The sequence below is a fragment of the Glandiceps talaboti genome, chromosome 15 (genome assembly GCF_964340395.1).
Source record: "Glandiceps talaboti chromosome 15, keGlaTala1.1, whole genome shotgun sequence".
Classification (NCBI taxonomy): domain Eukaryota; kingdom Metazoa; phylum Hemichordata; class Enteropneusta; family Spengelidae; genus Glandiceps; species Glandiceps talaboti.
The window spans coordinates 22,942,290-22,961,521 of record NC_135563.1 but is presented as its reverse complement, the minus strand read 5'-3'; the positions used below and the strand labels follow the sequence as shown (position 1 = coordinate 22,961,521).

Here is a 19,232-nt window from a genome sequence, read left to right as displayed (position 1 = left end):
TACGCACAATTTTAGAATAGGTGGGATAGGTAGCATTTTTTTTCCATATATGAGTGTCTGGTTCAGATAGTTATGTTTTCCATTGTTTTTCCATATATGAGTGTCTGGTTCAGATAGTTATGTTTTCCATTGTTTTTCCATATATGAGTGTCTGGTTCAGATAGTTATGTTTTCCATTGTTTTCCATATGGTGTCTGTGTTATTGGTTTCTTCTCATCATTACAGATTGGAAGAGTTTTATATTGTCTTTTTAAGTTGATGTCAGTTTCCGCATCCACTATTTCTTACGAGACTTCACAATTTTTTGCAATTTTATTATTTTATTCTTCAATATGTAAGAAAAAAGTTTAGGGTCGATGTGAAAAACTAGGTAGAGTTGGGTAACCAGAACCAAACGATTTTTTTTTTTAGGCCTAACAACACTTGCTGCAGAACACAGCATAATTGTTATTGAGGGGCAGTCTAAACAACTGGTCAACAAGCTATCTCTTCAATCACAATCCTGTTACTGTAGCCAAACAGAACATGTTATACAAACAGGGAAAGTAATAAAATGAATCGGACTAATAACACTTTGCACAACATGTTGGAACAGCAGAGATTTGTATTACTCACCATGGTTTGATAAGAATAGTTTTATGGCCTCTTAAATTAATGTGTATATTAAGTGCCAGGGGAATTGGAAACATGAACTATTATGAAAAGTGGCCATAAAACTGTTCTTATCAGATGATGGAATGTAATACAAGTCTCTGTACATCTATGATGTTATGCCAAGTGTTATTAATCCAATTCAGTTGTTTACTTTCCCTTTTTGTAACAGGTTCTGTTTGTCTATGGTCTGATGTCGGCAGTTGTATGTTCAGCAAAATAAAAGTGCTTATCTAGTTATGTAAATAACATGTTCTCTTCTCTTACAACCTTGCTATAGTTGTATTTTTGTAAGGGCTGATATATGACATTTTAATGTTGACAGATGTAATGACGACAAAGAGAACCTGCAAAAGAATTCCACTGAACAGAATGATACAACTCGGCCACATAGAAAATTATCTGAGTTTCCTGCCAGGAATATGATCAACTGTATAAAGCTGTTGACACATGCCATTGCTACAAAGACACTGAAGAAAAAGTAAATATGTGTTTTTAAGTACCTGTTTTATTCTTGCTGCCGTAATGCAGTGTGTACTCCTTATCAACTTGATGTATCACTAATGGATGTACCAACATTTGGTGTTCCTCAAATCTCCTTATGTCGTCACTCACAAGAAAGATTTTGTTCCACAACTAAAATTTTGTTTTTCATTATACAATACAATGGCTCTCATTACATTTTGTTCTTATTGACTGTTTTATTCTCTCAAGTGTACTGGTCCTATTAACTTGTATTATATGCTATCATAGTTAATTTTATTCCAATCAATCAATCAATCAATCAATCAATCAATCAATCAATCAATCAATCAATCAGTGAGTTTATTAAGTGCCAATTTCAGAGACATTGTACAGTTAGAATGCTCTGGAGAATAGATATGTCTCTTTTTGGCATTAGCTGTTGGTTTTTGTCATATATACAGTGGCAGTGCATTCCATATCTCAAACAGAAATGATCAATTGATATATAACTTAGAGAAAGGCGACTCACTGGGAGAACAGTGCTCATTGCAATATTAGTAACAGAGCAGTAGAGACTTTAATAATCCAAGGAATTGGGATGTCGCAAGTTGTAACTCGGAGTTTCATGCTTTTGCGATCTTTTGTGATCGTGAAGACAAAGCGTGAAAGTCTGACTTGTGACTTGTGACCTCCTAATTCCAAGGATTAAGTCTAAATGTATATATTACATATGTTGTATGTTTTTAATGTCTTCTAAAATCCTTGTGTGTTTTTTTACATTGACAGGTTAGGAGGTTATAGCGATGAAGAGTTGTTAACATTGCTGTACTTGATATGCAGAATAGCTTTAGAAAGTCAGATAAAATAGTAAGTATGCCATACCATGGATTAATCTGTTATTATCACATAAATACGTGCATATCTTCTACTGTGTGATGTCAAACAGGGGTGATTTCAGAGCATATCACCCCTGTTCTACCGAACTATTTTTTCTCTGTACTGTTCGAGTCGAGTGTTCGTTTCAATCCTACGCTATGATCAAGTTTATCGTAATAATTATGTGCTTTCAAAACGTAAATGCATACATTACGTTACACATATCCTTGGATGGCATAAGTTTGATACATAGAAGTCCTTTTATTTTTATTTGATACATTTTATTCTATTTAAAAATCACGTAGATTATCGATGTAGCAGCCGGCAAGCTTACTTCCGATTTTCCATCGAGCTCAGATCTCCGAACTTCCACAACCCGAGAAAATATGATTAAAATGACGACACAAAATCGTATTCAGACAATTCTACTTACGTTTCAAACTAAATTCGATATTACATGTACATCGCAAGGTTATAACCGACAATTTTGGTTGAGAAACCACACAACAGTATGACCGATATCATACATATGGTAAGCTTGATCTCGCGACAGGTCACACGATTATGTAATTTGCATAACCATCGGGCGCCATTTTTTAATACGCGATGAAGAATATAGTGCGATGAAATGATGCAGTATTCGTAAAATACAATTTAAAATTTTAGAAAAATATGGGTAAATACTTAGTTATGTGATAAATATATAATTCCATGAAATCAATGTTAGTTTAACGTCATAATGCTCCTCGTATGATTCCGCGGACTACAAATTCTCGCCTACCGGCTCGAATTTGTATTAGTCCGGGGAATCATACTCTGAGCATTATGACGTAAAACTAACATTGATTTCATGGGATTATATATAATAATCCAAGCCTGTCTAGTGTGAGTGACTCATCCTGCAGCATCCTCTTAAAGGGGAATGTGTCACATTCATTTATTACCCTCAAGATGTTATCTTTCTGCTGATGTGATCTTTTTGTTAGTATCTTTAACCCTGACATTTTACCTTCGGAGTCAAAATTTAACAAAACAAATCACAACTAACACAGTTCTTGAGGGGTACTTGTCTTCTATGAAGATTTGTCTTCCATAACCTGCCACCTTCAACAAGTTGAAGACTGTTTACAAATTTGATAACCATAATTTCAAGCTTTGGGAAATTCAGCAGATTCAGAGAATGTTTTCATTGTTTATTTAAAAAGACAATATTATAGATTTTGTTGATTTAGTAAAATTTTGTTTTTTTGGTTTTTTTGCTTCAGTTTGGCTGTACAGATACATTTTAATATGTGTATAGCAGTCCTGCTTGAATGTATCAAAGAAGAGGAATGGGAAAAGAAGGTAAGTTTCACTTTTTACTGAATGATTAAAACCTAAAATCAGGATTAAACCACTGCGGTCGGGGTTCGAACCCCATTCAGGGTTCGATTAAATTTACCACGCTGTAAGTAAGAAGAGTGTCGTTCAGTTTGACTCTACCGAACAACGCAGGTTTTCCCCGGGTACTCCGGTTTCCTCCTGCATTAACACTGAACCCATGAGGGATGGCCCTCACTGGACTTCTTGGGTGACAAGTATTTAAAGGTGCCTGTAAATGGGCTTTATGCCCGTTGGTTTACCTGAATAAATAAATAAATGATCTTATTGTAAACATTTTCAAATGCTACTCAAATATATCTTTTTTGTCATTTTGCCATCATTCAATCTTTCAAATTTCAATGTTGTGAATGAATCACACTCCATGGCCTTTACCTTTATTATACCATCACGTCATCTTGAAGAGTAGGGATGTCCCATGTCCAACGAGGAGATACAACATGAGTAGACATGTTCCATGTCCAATGAGCGGACACAACATATCTAAGTCTGTTTGATTTAGGTTCACAAGTGTTGTTGCGTGATCACACTATAAAATGTAACCACATTTCTCCAAGACTCTAAGTTAGACAGATTGACTGATGATATACTAATGTAAGTCGTCGTGTCAGTGCAGTAAGGTCATATCTGCCTATACAATTGTATAGCAGATACAACCTTTCTGCACTGATGCGACAAAGTATACCATCCAACATAAAGATTCAGTGATAGATTTATGTTCAACTTTTAAATCTACATTTTTTTCAGTCTCAGTCAGTTTGCCAGCTTTTATCCAAAGCAGCAGATGACAGTGTTGCCAACCACCATCATAATATGGTATATCTTGTACAGTTGATGCCTACTAATACCACTAGAGGGCGCTATCTCAAGAGAAGACTCGGGTACACATTTCATAAACCTGCATGTTTTGAAATGATTGTTGAAATCTTTGACATTATGATAATAGTCATAACTACAAAGAAAGTCAATTGTTCCTCTTACATAGAATTAATTAAGTGCAATACAGTCAGTTGTGCTACTGTTAAATTTTATATTGTCAAATTTATCAAATTATAATGCATGTATATATAAAATGGAAACCTGTCTACAGTATATATATAGCTTTTAATACAAAACAAATTCAGCTCTGTTTGTAACATTATGAATACTCCACATAAAGGGGTTTAGGCTGAGAAAGGGCAAACAGTGACAATTGTACCAAATTATGTGTAGAGCTAGCTACACGAGTACGTTTCCCCTCAGATGATTCAATACACGTCATGGTGTATGACATGACTAGTCCTTAAATCTAACAATACTCTGCAAAAATCTTGAAAATGTGTTAAAGGTTTGTTATTATACGTACAGTAACAAAGATTTTACACATTTATTAATCTTTTGCAATGTATTGAGCTTCAAACGCAGACTTTGTCAATGTTGTGTCACATTGACTTTTCAAATAGGAAGCCATGACAAAATTGTTTTATAAATTAAAAATCCAAAATAAATACCAAAACTTCATTCATATGGTCACTTTAATAATTACCAAAATATCATAAAATATATTCCTCTGTATTCAAAAGTAAGTTTACCTAATATTTACCATTTTTCAATAGAAGCAGCAGAAAAAATTAATAATTACCATTTTCAATTTTTTTTTTTCAGTTTTGCAATGTTAAATTGTCTGCTATCTGGTCGCAATAATAATATCCAGTTGGAATCTTTAGATTATGCAAAGTTTCGTGTAAGTATTATTTGTAGAGTTATTGCTATAGTGAAGTAGATGTAGACTTGCTCTAGTCTCTAGGCTTTTTTTCATTCTTTATGAGAATGAGATATTTAAAATACAAGTGTGGTGTTTTGCATGAAATGCTAACCTGACTAAGTGGTTGTGTTACTATAGGGTGAATGTGTATAGCCCTGATGAGAGACTTAGAGTATTTTCCTTTAAAAATGAAAGTAAAAACTCAAGAAATTTGAAGATTATGAAACGAAAGAAACTTTTTAAAACATTTTTTTAATTTAAAAAACCCTCCCATGGGATTGGTAGCAGTAGACCTCCTTGTATTATGAATAACATGTACATATCATCACCACCTTGTGAAATGTTGTATTGTCCATCATGCATGTATACAGACAGGAAAGGGGAAGACAAATATATTTTACTGTGGTAAATATCATTTCATGAATTTTACCGTAATCTTGGCAGTCTCTTAAATAGTTCTGCCTCTTGTTTTGTATAAAGGTGACTGTATTTTCAATTTTTAAAATGTTTCTGATTACTCTTTCATGGCAACTATGGTTGGTCGATTTATAAAAAAAAAAGCAAAAAAAAATATAAAAAATCATCTTAATGTTTCTCTGCCTCTCCTTTTCTTCCTATCTTCTTTTTATTGAATTCCTGGTAATAAGCCCTTTCCCAGCTTCTCTACACAATTGGCATGTTCTCAGCTCCCCTACTTGAATAACTTCCATCATGAAAGAAATGCTCTGTTCGTGAACAAGTGTCACCATTGCCACATGACCGTAGATGATATCGACAGTCCAGACATTTGCTTATTCTTGCAAGATATCTCCACAAAATATTAAGGGCGGACAAATTTTTTTCTTTTTTTAATTTTGATGTCGGAGCTGAAAATTTGAGACGGTCGAGTAATGAGAAACTAAAGAAATAGGGTCACCCTTACCATGCACCCATCCACCACAACTTAGTGCAATGGTATTGACATCAAAGATAATGTCATATTGCAATGAAACATTAAGAGAAAAAAGTGGACTTGTTTTACGAAAAAAAAATAAAATTCACTGTCCTAGTAGGTGTAGACAATTGCCAATTCTGTCAATTCTGCCAATTTTAAAAGTGACCACAGGTAGCATAGTGCCAAAGTGCTATCAAGGGCTTGACACTGCATACCGGTTTGGCAACTCTTTGAACATAGATCCTAAGTCTTGTAACAAAACTATCGCTGTCTGAACTCATACTTTGATACTTTGATTACAAACTGAGTCATCAATCCTATTATCACTGAGAATCCAACTAGATTAGATAATGCTTTAGATCCATTAATTGTATGTGACCTTGTCTTTTAGCTTGTGACCTACATGTAACCTTTAACCCCATTTGTTGCATCTGTGACCTAAATGTAACCTTTGACCTCATTTCATTAGATTCGTGACCTCCACCCACTAGTGCAACTGTGTAAACCTAACAGTGATACAGATTATTATCAACTCAATAGTCTTATCATGCTGATTGATATGAGTGTTGGAAATGAACAACTCCCTGCCAGTGAAAGGGTGAGTCAGTGATTATCAAGGTTTATATTATCTATTGCTTTCATTTTGTCAGAGCATGTTTTAACTGCTTGAAAAGACGATTGGAAAATTAGAAAATTCACACAGAAAGAGGAACCTGAATCAACACATATTGGTGTGAATTATGTGACTTGGTCATTTTAGGAGGGATATGGGTGATTTATTCATTAAACAACACACTAATGTTTTGTAAGTTTTTAAGATTGAATTTCCCTGAAAATGTTTATTTAAAACAAAGTTTCAATGGTGATGATGTAATACTTGTGTATTAAGGCATCTTAAGTAAAGATTTCAGTGTTGGATATTGTTTTTACTTTGTCTTGTATTTTGCCATGATATACAATATGGAGTCGTGATTGTCAAATGGTTAGCTTGGCCAGCTTGGAATCTGCAGGTTGCAGGTTATGGAGTCGTGATGGTTGATTGGTTAGAGTGGCAAGCTTGGAATCTGTAGGTTTGCAGGTTGTGGCGTCATGATGGGCGAATGGTTAGAGTGGCTGGCTTTGAATCTACAGGTTGCAGGTTGTGGAGTCATGATGGGTGAATGGTTAGAGTGGCTGGCTTGGAATCTACAGGTTGCAGGTTGTGGAGTCATGATGGGTGAATGGTTAGAGTGGTTGGCTTGTAATCTGTACATTGCTGGTTGTAGAGTCATGATGGTTGAATGGTTAGAGTGGTTGGCTTGTAATCTGTACATTGCTGGTTGTAGAGTCATGATGGTTGAATGGTTAGAGTGGCCAGCTTGGAATCTGCAGGTTGCAGGTTCAAGTCTTGCCACCATTGTTGGCTTCTGAATGGCTAAAAGCCTTGGGCAAGATTTGAACCATGCTACATGTACACTTGTCAACTCAGCTGTATAATTGGGGACCTTGTAGAATAGGCTTCCCAGGGAGTTGAAGTATTAAGGGCCATTGTGCCACTATAGGTCCATGCTAGGGATAATAAAGCACTTGGAGATCTGTATTGGACAACGCTATCTTAATGTTGTTATATTCACTTGGACTTAGATTTTTTGTTTTTTCAGTTTAGATAACTTGCAATGTTTTTTTCCCACTTTAGGATGACCTAGAAAAGTTGGAACAGAAGTTACGGTCAGTGTCTGGAGATATCAAAGAGTCTGTAAGGTCTTTGCATAGAACCAAGGTTAAAGATCTGTTGGTTAGAATATGTAGTAAACTGACATTCATGGCACAGGGAATGACACAGGTAGGTTGACTTCAAAAGTACTGGTTTTAGCTCAATAAAGAACATTTTGAGCGATATTTATGTTGTGTGTCCCAAACACATGCATAGTATAGGAGATTGACAATAGGATGGGTGATGTTAAAAGTACAGGACCACCAAATTCATGAAATGCTTGTCAAGCTGCTTAAATGTCAGGCTTTCTAACATATGCTTGATAAGGCCTAACAAAAAGAAAATGTGTAGTTCCGATTACACTCAATTTTAGAATAGGTGGGGTAGGTAGATTTTTTATTTGATTTTTTTAAGATGTATTTTATTTCATAGGTGAGTGTCTAATTCAAGTAGTTATTTTTTCCGTTGTTTTCCAAATGATCTCTGTGTTATTGGTTTTTCCCATCAGATGTACATTTTGAATTTGTTTTGTGCAAAAATGAAATGTTGACTTAACATTTTGTGATGTATAACTAATGAATTTTTTTTTCATACATTAATTGACAGACATCTTTGTATACCTTCTACAAAAGTGACAAAACTGTGGATTTGACAGGTGAGGTGTCAAACAACAACAACCACACAACAAAGGTGATGGTTGCCCAGCAACAGGAACTGAAGGAATAAGAGACTCAAAAGTCCAGTTGATGGCAGATTTTCATGAAGAGCTGTGACATTTATAGTATTGACTTCAGTCTTGGCTACCCTTCTGTACCTTTATTACACAGTTTGTCTTGTATCAGACAGTGTAGTTAAACCATCTAGCCTTAATAGAATATTCATCTTGTTTCAAAATGCTGATAACTTTCTTGGAAGACTTATTTGAAACCATTTAGCCTTCAGCATCAATAATAGACAGATTGTTGTCATGTACGAAAGTCTGTTCAGTGTATTATGCATAAAGAGTAAAGAGACAAGTGGAAATGTTTCAACTAACACAGAAAGGTTGAAAGATGAGAAGAATCATTGTACTAGGGAGTCATTGTACTACAGGAATCATTGCACTAGGGAGTGATTTTTAATTTTTTTTAAATGTAAGTTCAAGGAGAGAAGCACGACGTAATAAAGACATTGTGTGTGGTCAGAATATTGACACTTGCTAACAGAAACTGGTGATGGTGTCTTCCAGTACTCAAAAAAAAGTGTTAAATTTTCATTTTCACTTATCAGACAACTCACCTGTGGGCCTGGCCATGGATGTATGTTGGTAATTACCAACATACAATGTACATGACTATTGCTGTAATACAGGCCTGTAACAACATGACGTCATAATATAGACCTGTAACAACATGGCCATTGCTATAATACAAGCCTGTAATAACATGACATGTCATAAAACAGACCTGTAAACACATGGCCATTGCTATAATACAAGCCTGTAATAACATGACATGTCATAAAACAGACCTGTAACAACATGGCCATTGCTATAATACAAGCCTGTAATAACATGACATGTCATAAAACAGACCTGTAAACACCATGGCCATTGCTATAATACAGGCCTGTAATAACATGACATGTCATAAAACAGACCTGTAAACACATGGCCATTGCTATAATACAGGCCTGTAACAACATGACATGTCATAATACAGACCTGTAAACACATGGCCATTGCTATAATACAGGCCTGTAACAAACATGACATCATAAATATAGTACTGTAACAACATGGCCATTGCTGTAATACAGGCCTGTAACAACATGACATGTCATAATACAGACCTGTAAAACATGGCCATTGCTGTAATACAGGCCTGTAACAACATGGCCATTGCTATGATACAGGCCTGTAACAACATGACCTGTCATAATACAGACCTGTAAAACATGGCCATTGCTATAATACAGGCCTGTAACAACATGATGTCATAATACAGACCTGTAAAAAGATGGCCATTGCTATGATACAGGCCTGTAACAACATGACATGTCATAATACAGACCTGTAAAACATGGCCATTGCTATAATACAGGCCTGTAACAACATGATGTCATAATACAGACCTGTAACAACATGGCCATTGCTATGATACAGACCTGTAACAATATTGCCATAATACATGTCTGTATTAAACTTGATTTGCTGTAATCAGACCAGTAACAACATGACTATCACCATAATACTGGCCTGTAACAGTAAGATTGGCATAATGTGGTTATTGCTGTAACATAGACCTGTAACAACATGGCTAATGTCATAATACAGACCTGCGACAACATTGATATCACCATAATACAGACCTGTAACAACATGGCTAATGTCATAATACAGACCTGCGACAACATTGATATCACCGTAATACAGACCTGTAACAGCGTGGCTAATGTCGTAATACAGACCTGTAACGATACGACTGTTGCCATAATTCAGACCTGTAACAATATGACTGTTGCCATAATTCAGACCTGTAATAATATGACTTGCCCTAATACAGTCCTGTAACAATGACTGTTGCCATTATACAGACCTGTTCATCAACCTTAGACCTGTAATGACAGTTTATTACATCTAATCAATATAAGAAAGAAGTACTAAAAAATACTTAATTTTCAAGGAATTTGGTGTAACTAACAATAATTATTGTCAGCTGATAAAGTAGGCCATTCCAGACTGCAAACAGGAAATTCAGAGAAATTGGGGTATCGTCACCTCAGAGTACTGTTTCTTAAGAGATTTGTACCTTGGTATTCTGTAGAAGTGTACATCAGTGATGTTTTTCGTATTGTTCAGACATCGAGGAAAGCAGCAGTGCTCTATGATTAACAAATTAACCAATACCATGCATACCCCAGGGTACACACAGACAGGAAGTAGAACATCACCATGGCAATTTTTTGAAAGGCCTATTAGATTTCACTGCAAAAGCTTTGACAAGAAATCTATTTCAAGTACTATGTGAACTAGTCTTGTAAAGTGTTTTTGTTTTTCTCTTGGACTTCATTTTAGTGGAAGACAAACACAACAGCAAAAAAAAAATTCTGAGTGTATGCAGAAGTGTACAATGTCAGGGACCCTTATGTTTTTGATGTCATAGCAACAGTTGCTAAGCTATTGTCAAAACTTCACAACATTGTATCCTTAGCAACTGCCTTGTGCAATTGTTGCCATAGCAACTGCCCTGTGCAATTGTATATTTTTTTTCAACGCTATGACTTCAAATCTAATCAGTTGTGTAAAGTGATATTGATGTGCCTATGACATGATAAAGGATATTTGATATACACAGAAATTGGCTTGTTTTGATAAAAATGTGTGTGAGAAGAAATAGACACTTGTCAATGTCATTGATTGGTATGACAAATGTAAACATTGAAACTGTATAGTCAGGTTTCAAGAATTAAAACATACAAACTACATGAACAAAGAATCATCCTAATGGTGACAGTGTAAATCACCAATTTACTACAGTTACAGTGGTAGAGGTAAACATTGTAATAGAAATAAGCCCAAATCAGAGATTAGTAATGGATCATTCAAAGTTGGTATTAGGACACTGTTCTATGACATACATGTGCATCTCCATTTTCGTTGTGATACGATCCAATATGGCTGCCTGGCAGCCATTTTGTTTGCGAATTTTCCATGTCCAAAGCCATAACTCAGACATGCTTGAACAGGCCCCCCCCCCCCCATACCTGACCCATCCTTTATTGTTGAATGGTTTATTCCATCATGTCATCTTGAAGAGTAGGCATGTCCCATGGCCAACGAGCAGACACAACATATCAAAGTCTGTTTGATTTAGGTTCACAAGTGTTGTTGCGTGATCAGAGTAGTGATATCAAGAAAATGACAACATAAACTGCCAGTTCCTTAAAACCCAATCATAGCGGGGACTATGTCATTCTCAATGACTTGTAATGTGTCACCTCAGAGTGAAACTCACACTTGTAGTCTGAACATAGTTTAAGACTAGAGTCGACTCGACTCAACTGGCTAAGTGAGAACACCATACTTGTGATCAGGCTCACAGATCTTGATTATTTGTTTAACAGCTTGGGCAAGCTTCTTTGAAAAGAACTCTAAATCATTAAATTCAACCTACTTTCTGGCAGCTACATTTACTTACTATTGTATGTCGTCGTGTATTTTGTTGGACATCCTGTATTTTAAGTTGATCTTTATATTGTACTAGTGTGTGGGGGTGTTTTTTTATTTATTTCCTTTTGAACCAACAGATTGCCCAAATTACAGGTTCATTGAAAAAAGTAATAATAAATGAAAGACGAAAGACACAGACAATTGCACTTGCACAAAAACAAAAACTTTAATTCAGTTTTATTTCAATGATCTCTTGCACATGTATAACATACACAGGACAATAGTTAGTGATCTCTAGCACATGTATAACATACACAGGACAATAGTTAGTGATCTGTAGCACATGTATAACATGCACAGGACAATAGTTAGTGATCTCTATCACATGTATAACATGCACAGGACAATAGTTAGTGATCTCTAGCACATGTATAACATGCACAGGACAATAGTTGGTGATCTCTAGCACATGTATAACATGCACAGGACAATAGTTAATGATCTCTAGCACATGTATAACATGCACAGGACAATAGTTAGTGATCTCTAGCACATGTATAACATGCACAGGACAATAGTTAGTGATCTCTAGCACATGTATAACATGCACAGGACAATAGTTAGTGATCTCTAGCACATGTATAACATACACAGGACAATAGTTAGTGATCTCTAGCACATGTATAACATGCACAGGACAATAGTGATCTCTAGCACATGTATAACATGCACAGGACAGTAGTTAGTGATCTCTATCACATGGTTAACATACACAGGACAATAGTTAGTGATCTCTAGCACATGTATAACATGCACAGGACAATAGTTAGTGATCTCTAGCACATGTATAACATGCACAGGACAATAGTTAGTGATCTCTAGCACATGTATAACATACACAGGACAATAGTGATCTCTAGCACATGTATAACATGCACAGGACAATAGTGATCTCTAGCACATGTATAACATGCACAGGACAATAGTGATCTCTAGCACATGTATAACATGCACAGGACAGTAGTTAGTGATCTCTATCACATGGTTAACATACACAGGACAATAGTTAGTGATCTCTATCACATGTATAACATGCACAGGACAATAGTTAGTGATCTCTAGCACATGTATAACATACACAGGACAATAGTTAGTGATCTCTAGCACATGTATAACATACACAGGACAATAGTTAGTGATCTCTAGCACATGTATAACATGCACAGGACAATAGTGATCTCTAGCACATGTATAACATGCACAGGACAGTAGTTAGTGATCTCTATCACATGGTTAACATACACAGGACAATAGTTAGTGATCTCTAGCACATGTATAACATGCACAGGACAATAGTTAGTGATCTCTAGCACATGTATAACATGCACAGGACAATAGTTAGTGATCTCTAGCACATGTATAACATACACAGGACAATAGTGATCTCTAGCACATGTATAACATGCACAGGACAATAGTGATCTCTAGCACATGTATAACATGCACAGGACAATAGTGATCTCTAGCACATGTATAACATGCACAGGACAGTAGTTAGTGATCTCTATCACATGGTTAACATACACAGGACAATAGTTAGTGATCTCTATCACATGTATAACATGCACAGGACAATAGTTAGTGATCTCTAGCACATGTATAACATACACAGGACAATAGTTAGTGATCTCTATCACATGGTTAACATGCACAGGACAATAGTGATCTCTAGCACATGTATAACATGCACAGGAATGTTAATCAGTTACATGTAAATATTGATGCCGCGATGATCCCTGCCCTGTCTACATAGAGGACGTGTTGCATTAAATATGGCCGCCCTGAGGAAAATATTGAAGAGAGTCCTTCTCACCGGATTATTCTTGGCTGTAATTTCTATGATCTATGTAGATATGGGTCTTTCCAAAGTAACAAATATATTTGGTTGGACCTCCCCTGTTGTAAGTCGATATTTATATTGTACTAGGGGGTGTTGGGGTGTTAAAGTTTGATTTATGCTGGAACGGATCGAAAATACAGAACCGTGTCCGTTTATAGTTAAACATTTGTGAAACATCACATCTGTGTACATCTGAACCATCTTTCAATTATAAGTCTTAAGTTTTCCATGAATCAACAAAGCTCGTAAAAGGAACATCGCCATCTCAATTTCGTTTGTTCAGTACCATCTCTTCTATTGGCAACTTTTTTAACATCGAAAAACTCCACTTTCATAAACATCTATCTATCTGATAACTAACTAGATCTAACTTTGACCACACGTATATATTATCAATACTTAACCAAACCAAAAAAACAACAACAAAAATGTTCAGTATTCAAATTGTATTTTTCTTTCTCTTCTATATCTCAGATACAATCAAACTCAACCAAGTCAAGTGCAAGTGTCAATACAAGGTCAAATGGGTTTGTTATTGACCTACATAATGTGACTGGATCTTCCAACAAACAAGGCGAAAAGTTTGGTTACTTGCAACCTCATGACCACTTTGTGGTACCCAACATAGCACATTTTATCTGGTTTACCTGTCATCCATTTCATTTTGAAAATCTTATCAGCATGCTGAGTGTACACATGGTTATGAAGGCAGATGAAATAGTATTCCACACAGACTGTCAACCTGAGGGCGAATGGTGGCAGGAGGTTAAGAACCTTATTCCTACATTAATAATCCATAACATGACAATGCCTACAAAGGTGTTTGGAAAGAACCTTTCGACTGAATGGCCACAGCATGCTGCTGATGTTGCGAGACTGCAGATTTTGATGCAGTGGGGAGGTGTTTATCTTGACATAGACTTATTTGTGTTAGCATCTTTAGACCCACTGCGCTACTACGACTATGTCGTAGGCAGAGCAGATCAGAAAGGATTATCAAACGGTATAATTCTTGCTAATAAAAACGCAACGTTTCTTAAAATCTTTTACAACAACTACAAAAACTATAGCAGCAAATGTTGGGGTTGCAATTCAGTTGTAAAACAGAAAGAATTGGCAAAGGAGAACATGCATCTGTTGCACGTCGAACCTGATAGTTTGATAAAACCGAATTTTGGGAATTGGAAACGACTTTTCCATGGCAAATACAATTGGAGAAAAGAACATTTCACTGTGCATGTTTACATTAGAAAATATCGTCGTGTAAACCCAAATACACCACAGTTTACAAAAGAAAACATTAAAACATTTGATAACGCTTTTGGTGAAATGTGTCGATATATATATTATGGGTCACATGATTTGATTTATACAAATGTTACAACATTACAAACAACGAATAGTGGACTGTAAATTGTATTAATAAGTGGCCATTCACATAGATTTCGGGCTAGTGTTACGAGTCATAGACCTATATTATATCCATTCAGGATATTTTGGTAAATTTTCATTATGAACTCTTACTTGAAGTCAAAAGCATTTAAACTTTGTACATACAGTGACATTCTGTTACGCCTAACAACATAGGTCTTCAACATCTCAACATTGGGTATTTCGGAATTGTTTGTACCTAAGGTACGATTGAACTGTCAACAAGTTTTAATATGACATGATGTGTTAATTTTAGAATTTCATTATATGACTTCATTGTTTTGTAGAAGTATAATAATAATATTACACAACTATTTTATGGTCTTTGAGATATGAACTTTTATTACTAATCTAGAGAAGGTGATTGGATATTAGATCTCAGATGGTGTCTTTCATACGTCATACTCTAAGAATAGAGATTTGTGTAAACTTTGAAATGTATTTAAGTTGGGTTTTTAGCCCATCTCGAGAAGGAGGGTTTGAGAAGAAACTAGTTGGTCTGCTAATTCAACGTTTTAGTCTTAAATGGAACAGATTGACGATTGGAACAGCAGTGCGAGTGAGTACTTCCCCGTTTGAACATTAAATATCGATAAACTACACGGTAAGCCGATCAACAGCGTTTCACTAGCCAAGCTTGGCAGTTTTACTTTTCTCACCTCTTACACTGATATACACACTTACACCACTGAATGAGACATCTGTGCTCAAAGCGTGATTATACCTTTTATAATGGAATGTAACTTTTAAATTTTAGATAATTCAGTACATGCATTGATGATAAGAAGTGCATGCATTCTTTTAAGTTTGTTGATGTCACTCCATGTGTTGCCATTTAACCCCGGGAGCCAACCTTATCCTTCTACAATGTATGTTACACTAGCAGTGCGTGTCTTTTATTTGTTTTCTAAAAGAAAAACAATTAATGACACTATACATGAGTAGAACATACCGAATACCAAGTTGCAATTTTGTGTGTAAAATAGAACTGTTTTTAAATTATACTTTGAAGCTTTTTTGAACACTTTTTGAAGATGTACACTTCACGAGTATTAAAGAAAAAATTTGGAGGATAATACTATTTAAGTTTCATTCTTGAGAACTTGGGAATATAGTGGTGATTTCTGACATATTTTGACAACTGCAGAATCAATGACGTACATGCACACTATCAGGATACAAAACCCCTCTCTGTTCGAACGCGTACAACTTACAAGTCGGCATTAAAACGTGCTATTTTTATTAGCACAACTGAACTGAGGTTCAGTAGTGCTATTGGGATCGCCTCGGCGTCTGTCTGTGTCTGTGTTTGTTTGTTTGTTTGTTTGTTTGTTTCTGTGTGTGTGTGTGGGGGGGGGGGGTGTAAACAACTTAAAGTAAAAAACCGCTGACCCGATTGCCATGATACATGTATTTGGTGGGTCCATTACCTTGGGTGTCTAGTTGGAAAATTGTTCAAATCAAAATGATCTTACCACCGGTTTGTGATTAGGGTCAATCAACTTAAACTCAAAACTACTGGGCAGATTGGGCTGAAATTTGGGTGAAACATTCTTCAGGCTGTTTTACTAAGAATTGTTCATGACATGATGGTCCCGTCAGTGATATGCAAATTAGGGCTAAAATGTGTCTTTTTGGTCAAAAATCTATAATTCAAAACCACTGAGCAGATTGGGCTGAAATTTAATGGGAATGCATCTAGGGATGTATGGACGAAGAAATATTAAGCGTACAATTATTCCATGAGTGATATGCAAATTAGGTATAAAAATGTTCATATTTGGTCAAAAACATATCTCAAAAAGTACTTGGTCAATGAGTCTGAAACTTGGTGAGATGTTTCTGAAAGTGTTATTCTGTAGATTTTATTCAAAACATTTTGACAAAATTGGCCCTAGACCACACCCATAGCAACAGCCAAATGATCACATGTATTGGGAAGATAATATCAGGAATTCATACACAAGTGAACAAAAACACAAAAATGTATGCAAATATATCTAACAACATGACCACGCCCATATAGCAACAACCAAATGATCGCGTATATCGCAAAGATAGCAACGTGGTTGGATAGGCAACTGGATAGTCATTCAGCAAATGAACACTTATTGTTAGCATGGACTAGCATATGGATACACATTTTAAAAACTGTACAGTTGTGCTACAACGCCATTGGTGGTATTTATTTTAGAATGATGTCTATGCAAATGAAATGAAATATGTATTTTAAAATAAGGAAAATTATTATCCGAAACTAAATAGGCAAATATACACTGCATAGACCATCTGTTACCGTAACGTTCCTTTATCACGGTGGATGACTAGTGTTGTTTATAATGGCGTTTAATAAAACGGTCAGGTTTTCACAGATTTATAGCGAAATTCCGTTGTTGGTAAAATGAAATGGAGATTTAGTAACCTTGAATTGTTTACTTTAATTGTATAAAGTAGCAGGCTAGTATGAATGAGGGTATTTGACCCGAATTTCAGTCCCTATGAGTTCCAAGGTTCTGCCGCTTGGCCACATTCCTTAGAAGGCAGGAGCAATATCTGTGACCCCCTTTTAGACCACCATTTTAGTGTTCAAGTATTTTTTTTGTTACAAGATTGTTTGAGACATTGACCTTTCACAGTTTCTCGCCCCTAAAAATAAATAAAAGAATATTAGGTGAATTGAACCGGACATTTGTAACATTTTCCGATATATTCAGTATACCTCAATTATTGTTCACACTGTTATGTAGATATCTGGGGAACGCTCGGGTAATTGTTCACTTATTAAAGATGTGCCTGGTGACTGACCTTGTATTTACATGTAAAATCATTTATGGTTACCACTCGAGTTTATGAAACCACAGCTTCTCTGTTAATTCTGTGATTAGTTCTCTTTTCGAAGCCACTTTTTCGAAGAGTAATGGTGAAAAATATAAAACTGTGCAGAGGGATGGGTGTTCCAAGTAAGTGAATAATATTAACTCTTTCAAAACACTTCTCCAACAAAGTAAACTTACAAAAGCTGCAAACCAGACGTCTTCAAACGCTGTAATTATAAACCCATTACATCAAACCATTACCATACTGACCTGTGTGAGATAACCGCAAGGAGGTGTTTTGCAACAGTGTAAATTCACTCACTCCATCCACAGGCACTCGAATCAATCTGTATGATTATGATTTCTTTTTTAAATGTATGGTGAATAATATTCACTACACATTTTTAAAAAAAATCATACATATTGATTCGAGTGCCTGTGACTCCATCCAGTAGAGCTCTGTGCATGATAATCGCAACGTGTTCCTTGGTACGCTATGTGACTCCAGCACTGTTGTTCTACATGTATCTACTATACGACAGTAGTGGAGTCACACAGAACCTGCCAGTTTCCCAATTACTTTGAAACCTTCAGGGCATACCTGTCCATGTAGTCGTTATTATCTATCCAGTGACATTTCGACAGTACTGGTGGTAGACCCAGCCAAATTTGATTTGTTCATTCTATAGGTTTGATTAAAATTTGTTACGCGGTGATAAACTCAATCGACAAAATGTCCCTGCCGATGGAAAAAATAATTTTAGTACTGGACTGAAGTCCAAAGTAAACATACCATAGGCATACATAGTATATTGTTATTTCGTCTGAGCTAACTGGTTATATTACATTTGTAACTTTACGAATTAAAATAATATTCCTGTCAATGTCAATGTCAGTGATGTCGTATTTCCATAAAATAGATTTCACATTTATATTCTTTGTGCATACAATGACATACAATTCTTTGGTTTTGTGGTAACTAGCTAGTGGTACAATATGAATGTTAAATATTTCAAATACATGTATTAAATCAGATGTGTTTGTTTCTTCAGCAAAGGTGGGTGTACTATGCGGGGTGTGCCTCGTTGCCATGTTTATTATAATGTTCCAATATGGTGAGTAATGTGTAAATAGCGTTCTTGTAAAAAAAAAGAAAAAGCTCAATATTTCACTGTATGTTATTCACATGTAG

The 19,232-nt window shown here is 35.7% G+C and overlaps 2 protein-coding genes across 2 annotated transcripts in view; both read left to right on the top strand.

Annotated features, from left to right (window-relative positions):
* Positions 1–9,241, top strand: part of LOC144446362 (uncharacterized) — a 33,486-nt gene extending 24,245 nt beyond the window's left edge. Inside the window, exons 12-19 of the mRNA XM_078136108.1 lie at positions 977–1,132; positions 1,903–1,983; positions 3,258–3,336; positions 4,120–4,253; positions 5,017–5,095; positions 6,520–6,648; positions 7,726–7,872; positions 8,350–9,241. Coding sequence (XP_077992234.1) covers positions 977–1,132; positions 1,903–1,983; positions 3,258–3,336; positions 4,120–4,253; positions 5,017–5,095; positions 6,520–6,648; positions 7,726–7,872; positions 8,350–8,469 — 925 coding nt within the window. The 3' untranslated portion in view covers positions 8,470–9,241. The remainder of the gene's footprint in view (positions 1–976; positions 1,133–1,902; positions 1,984–3,257; positions 3,337–4,119; positions 4,254–5,016; positions 5,096–6,519; positions 6,649–7,725; positions 7,873–8,349) is intronic.
* A 4,484-nt stretch (positions 9,242–13,725) lies between these two features.
* Positions 13,726–15,206, top strand: LOC144446361 (uncharacterized). Its single transcript, XM_078136107.1, has 2 exons — positions 13,726–13,854; positions 14,268–15,206. Exons 1-2 carry the CDS (start codon positions 13,726–13,728, stop codon positions 15,204–15,206), a joined length of 1,068 nt encoding a protein of 355 aa, XP_077992233.1.
* The last annotated feature ends 4,026 nt before the right edge of the window (positions 15,207–19,232 follow it).

Bases quoted from the DNA above. Each gene is read 5' to 3' on its own strand.
- LOC144446361 (XM_078136107.1), top strand. From the start codon at position 13,726: ATGGCCGCCCTGAGGAAAATATTGAAGAGAGTCCTTCTCACCGGATTA. The intron at 13,855-14,267 runs GTAAGTCGATAT...TCTATATCTCAG, and splicing joins TTGGTTGGACCTCCCCTGTT to ATACAATCAAACTCAACCAA.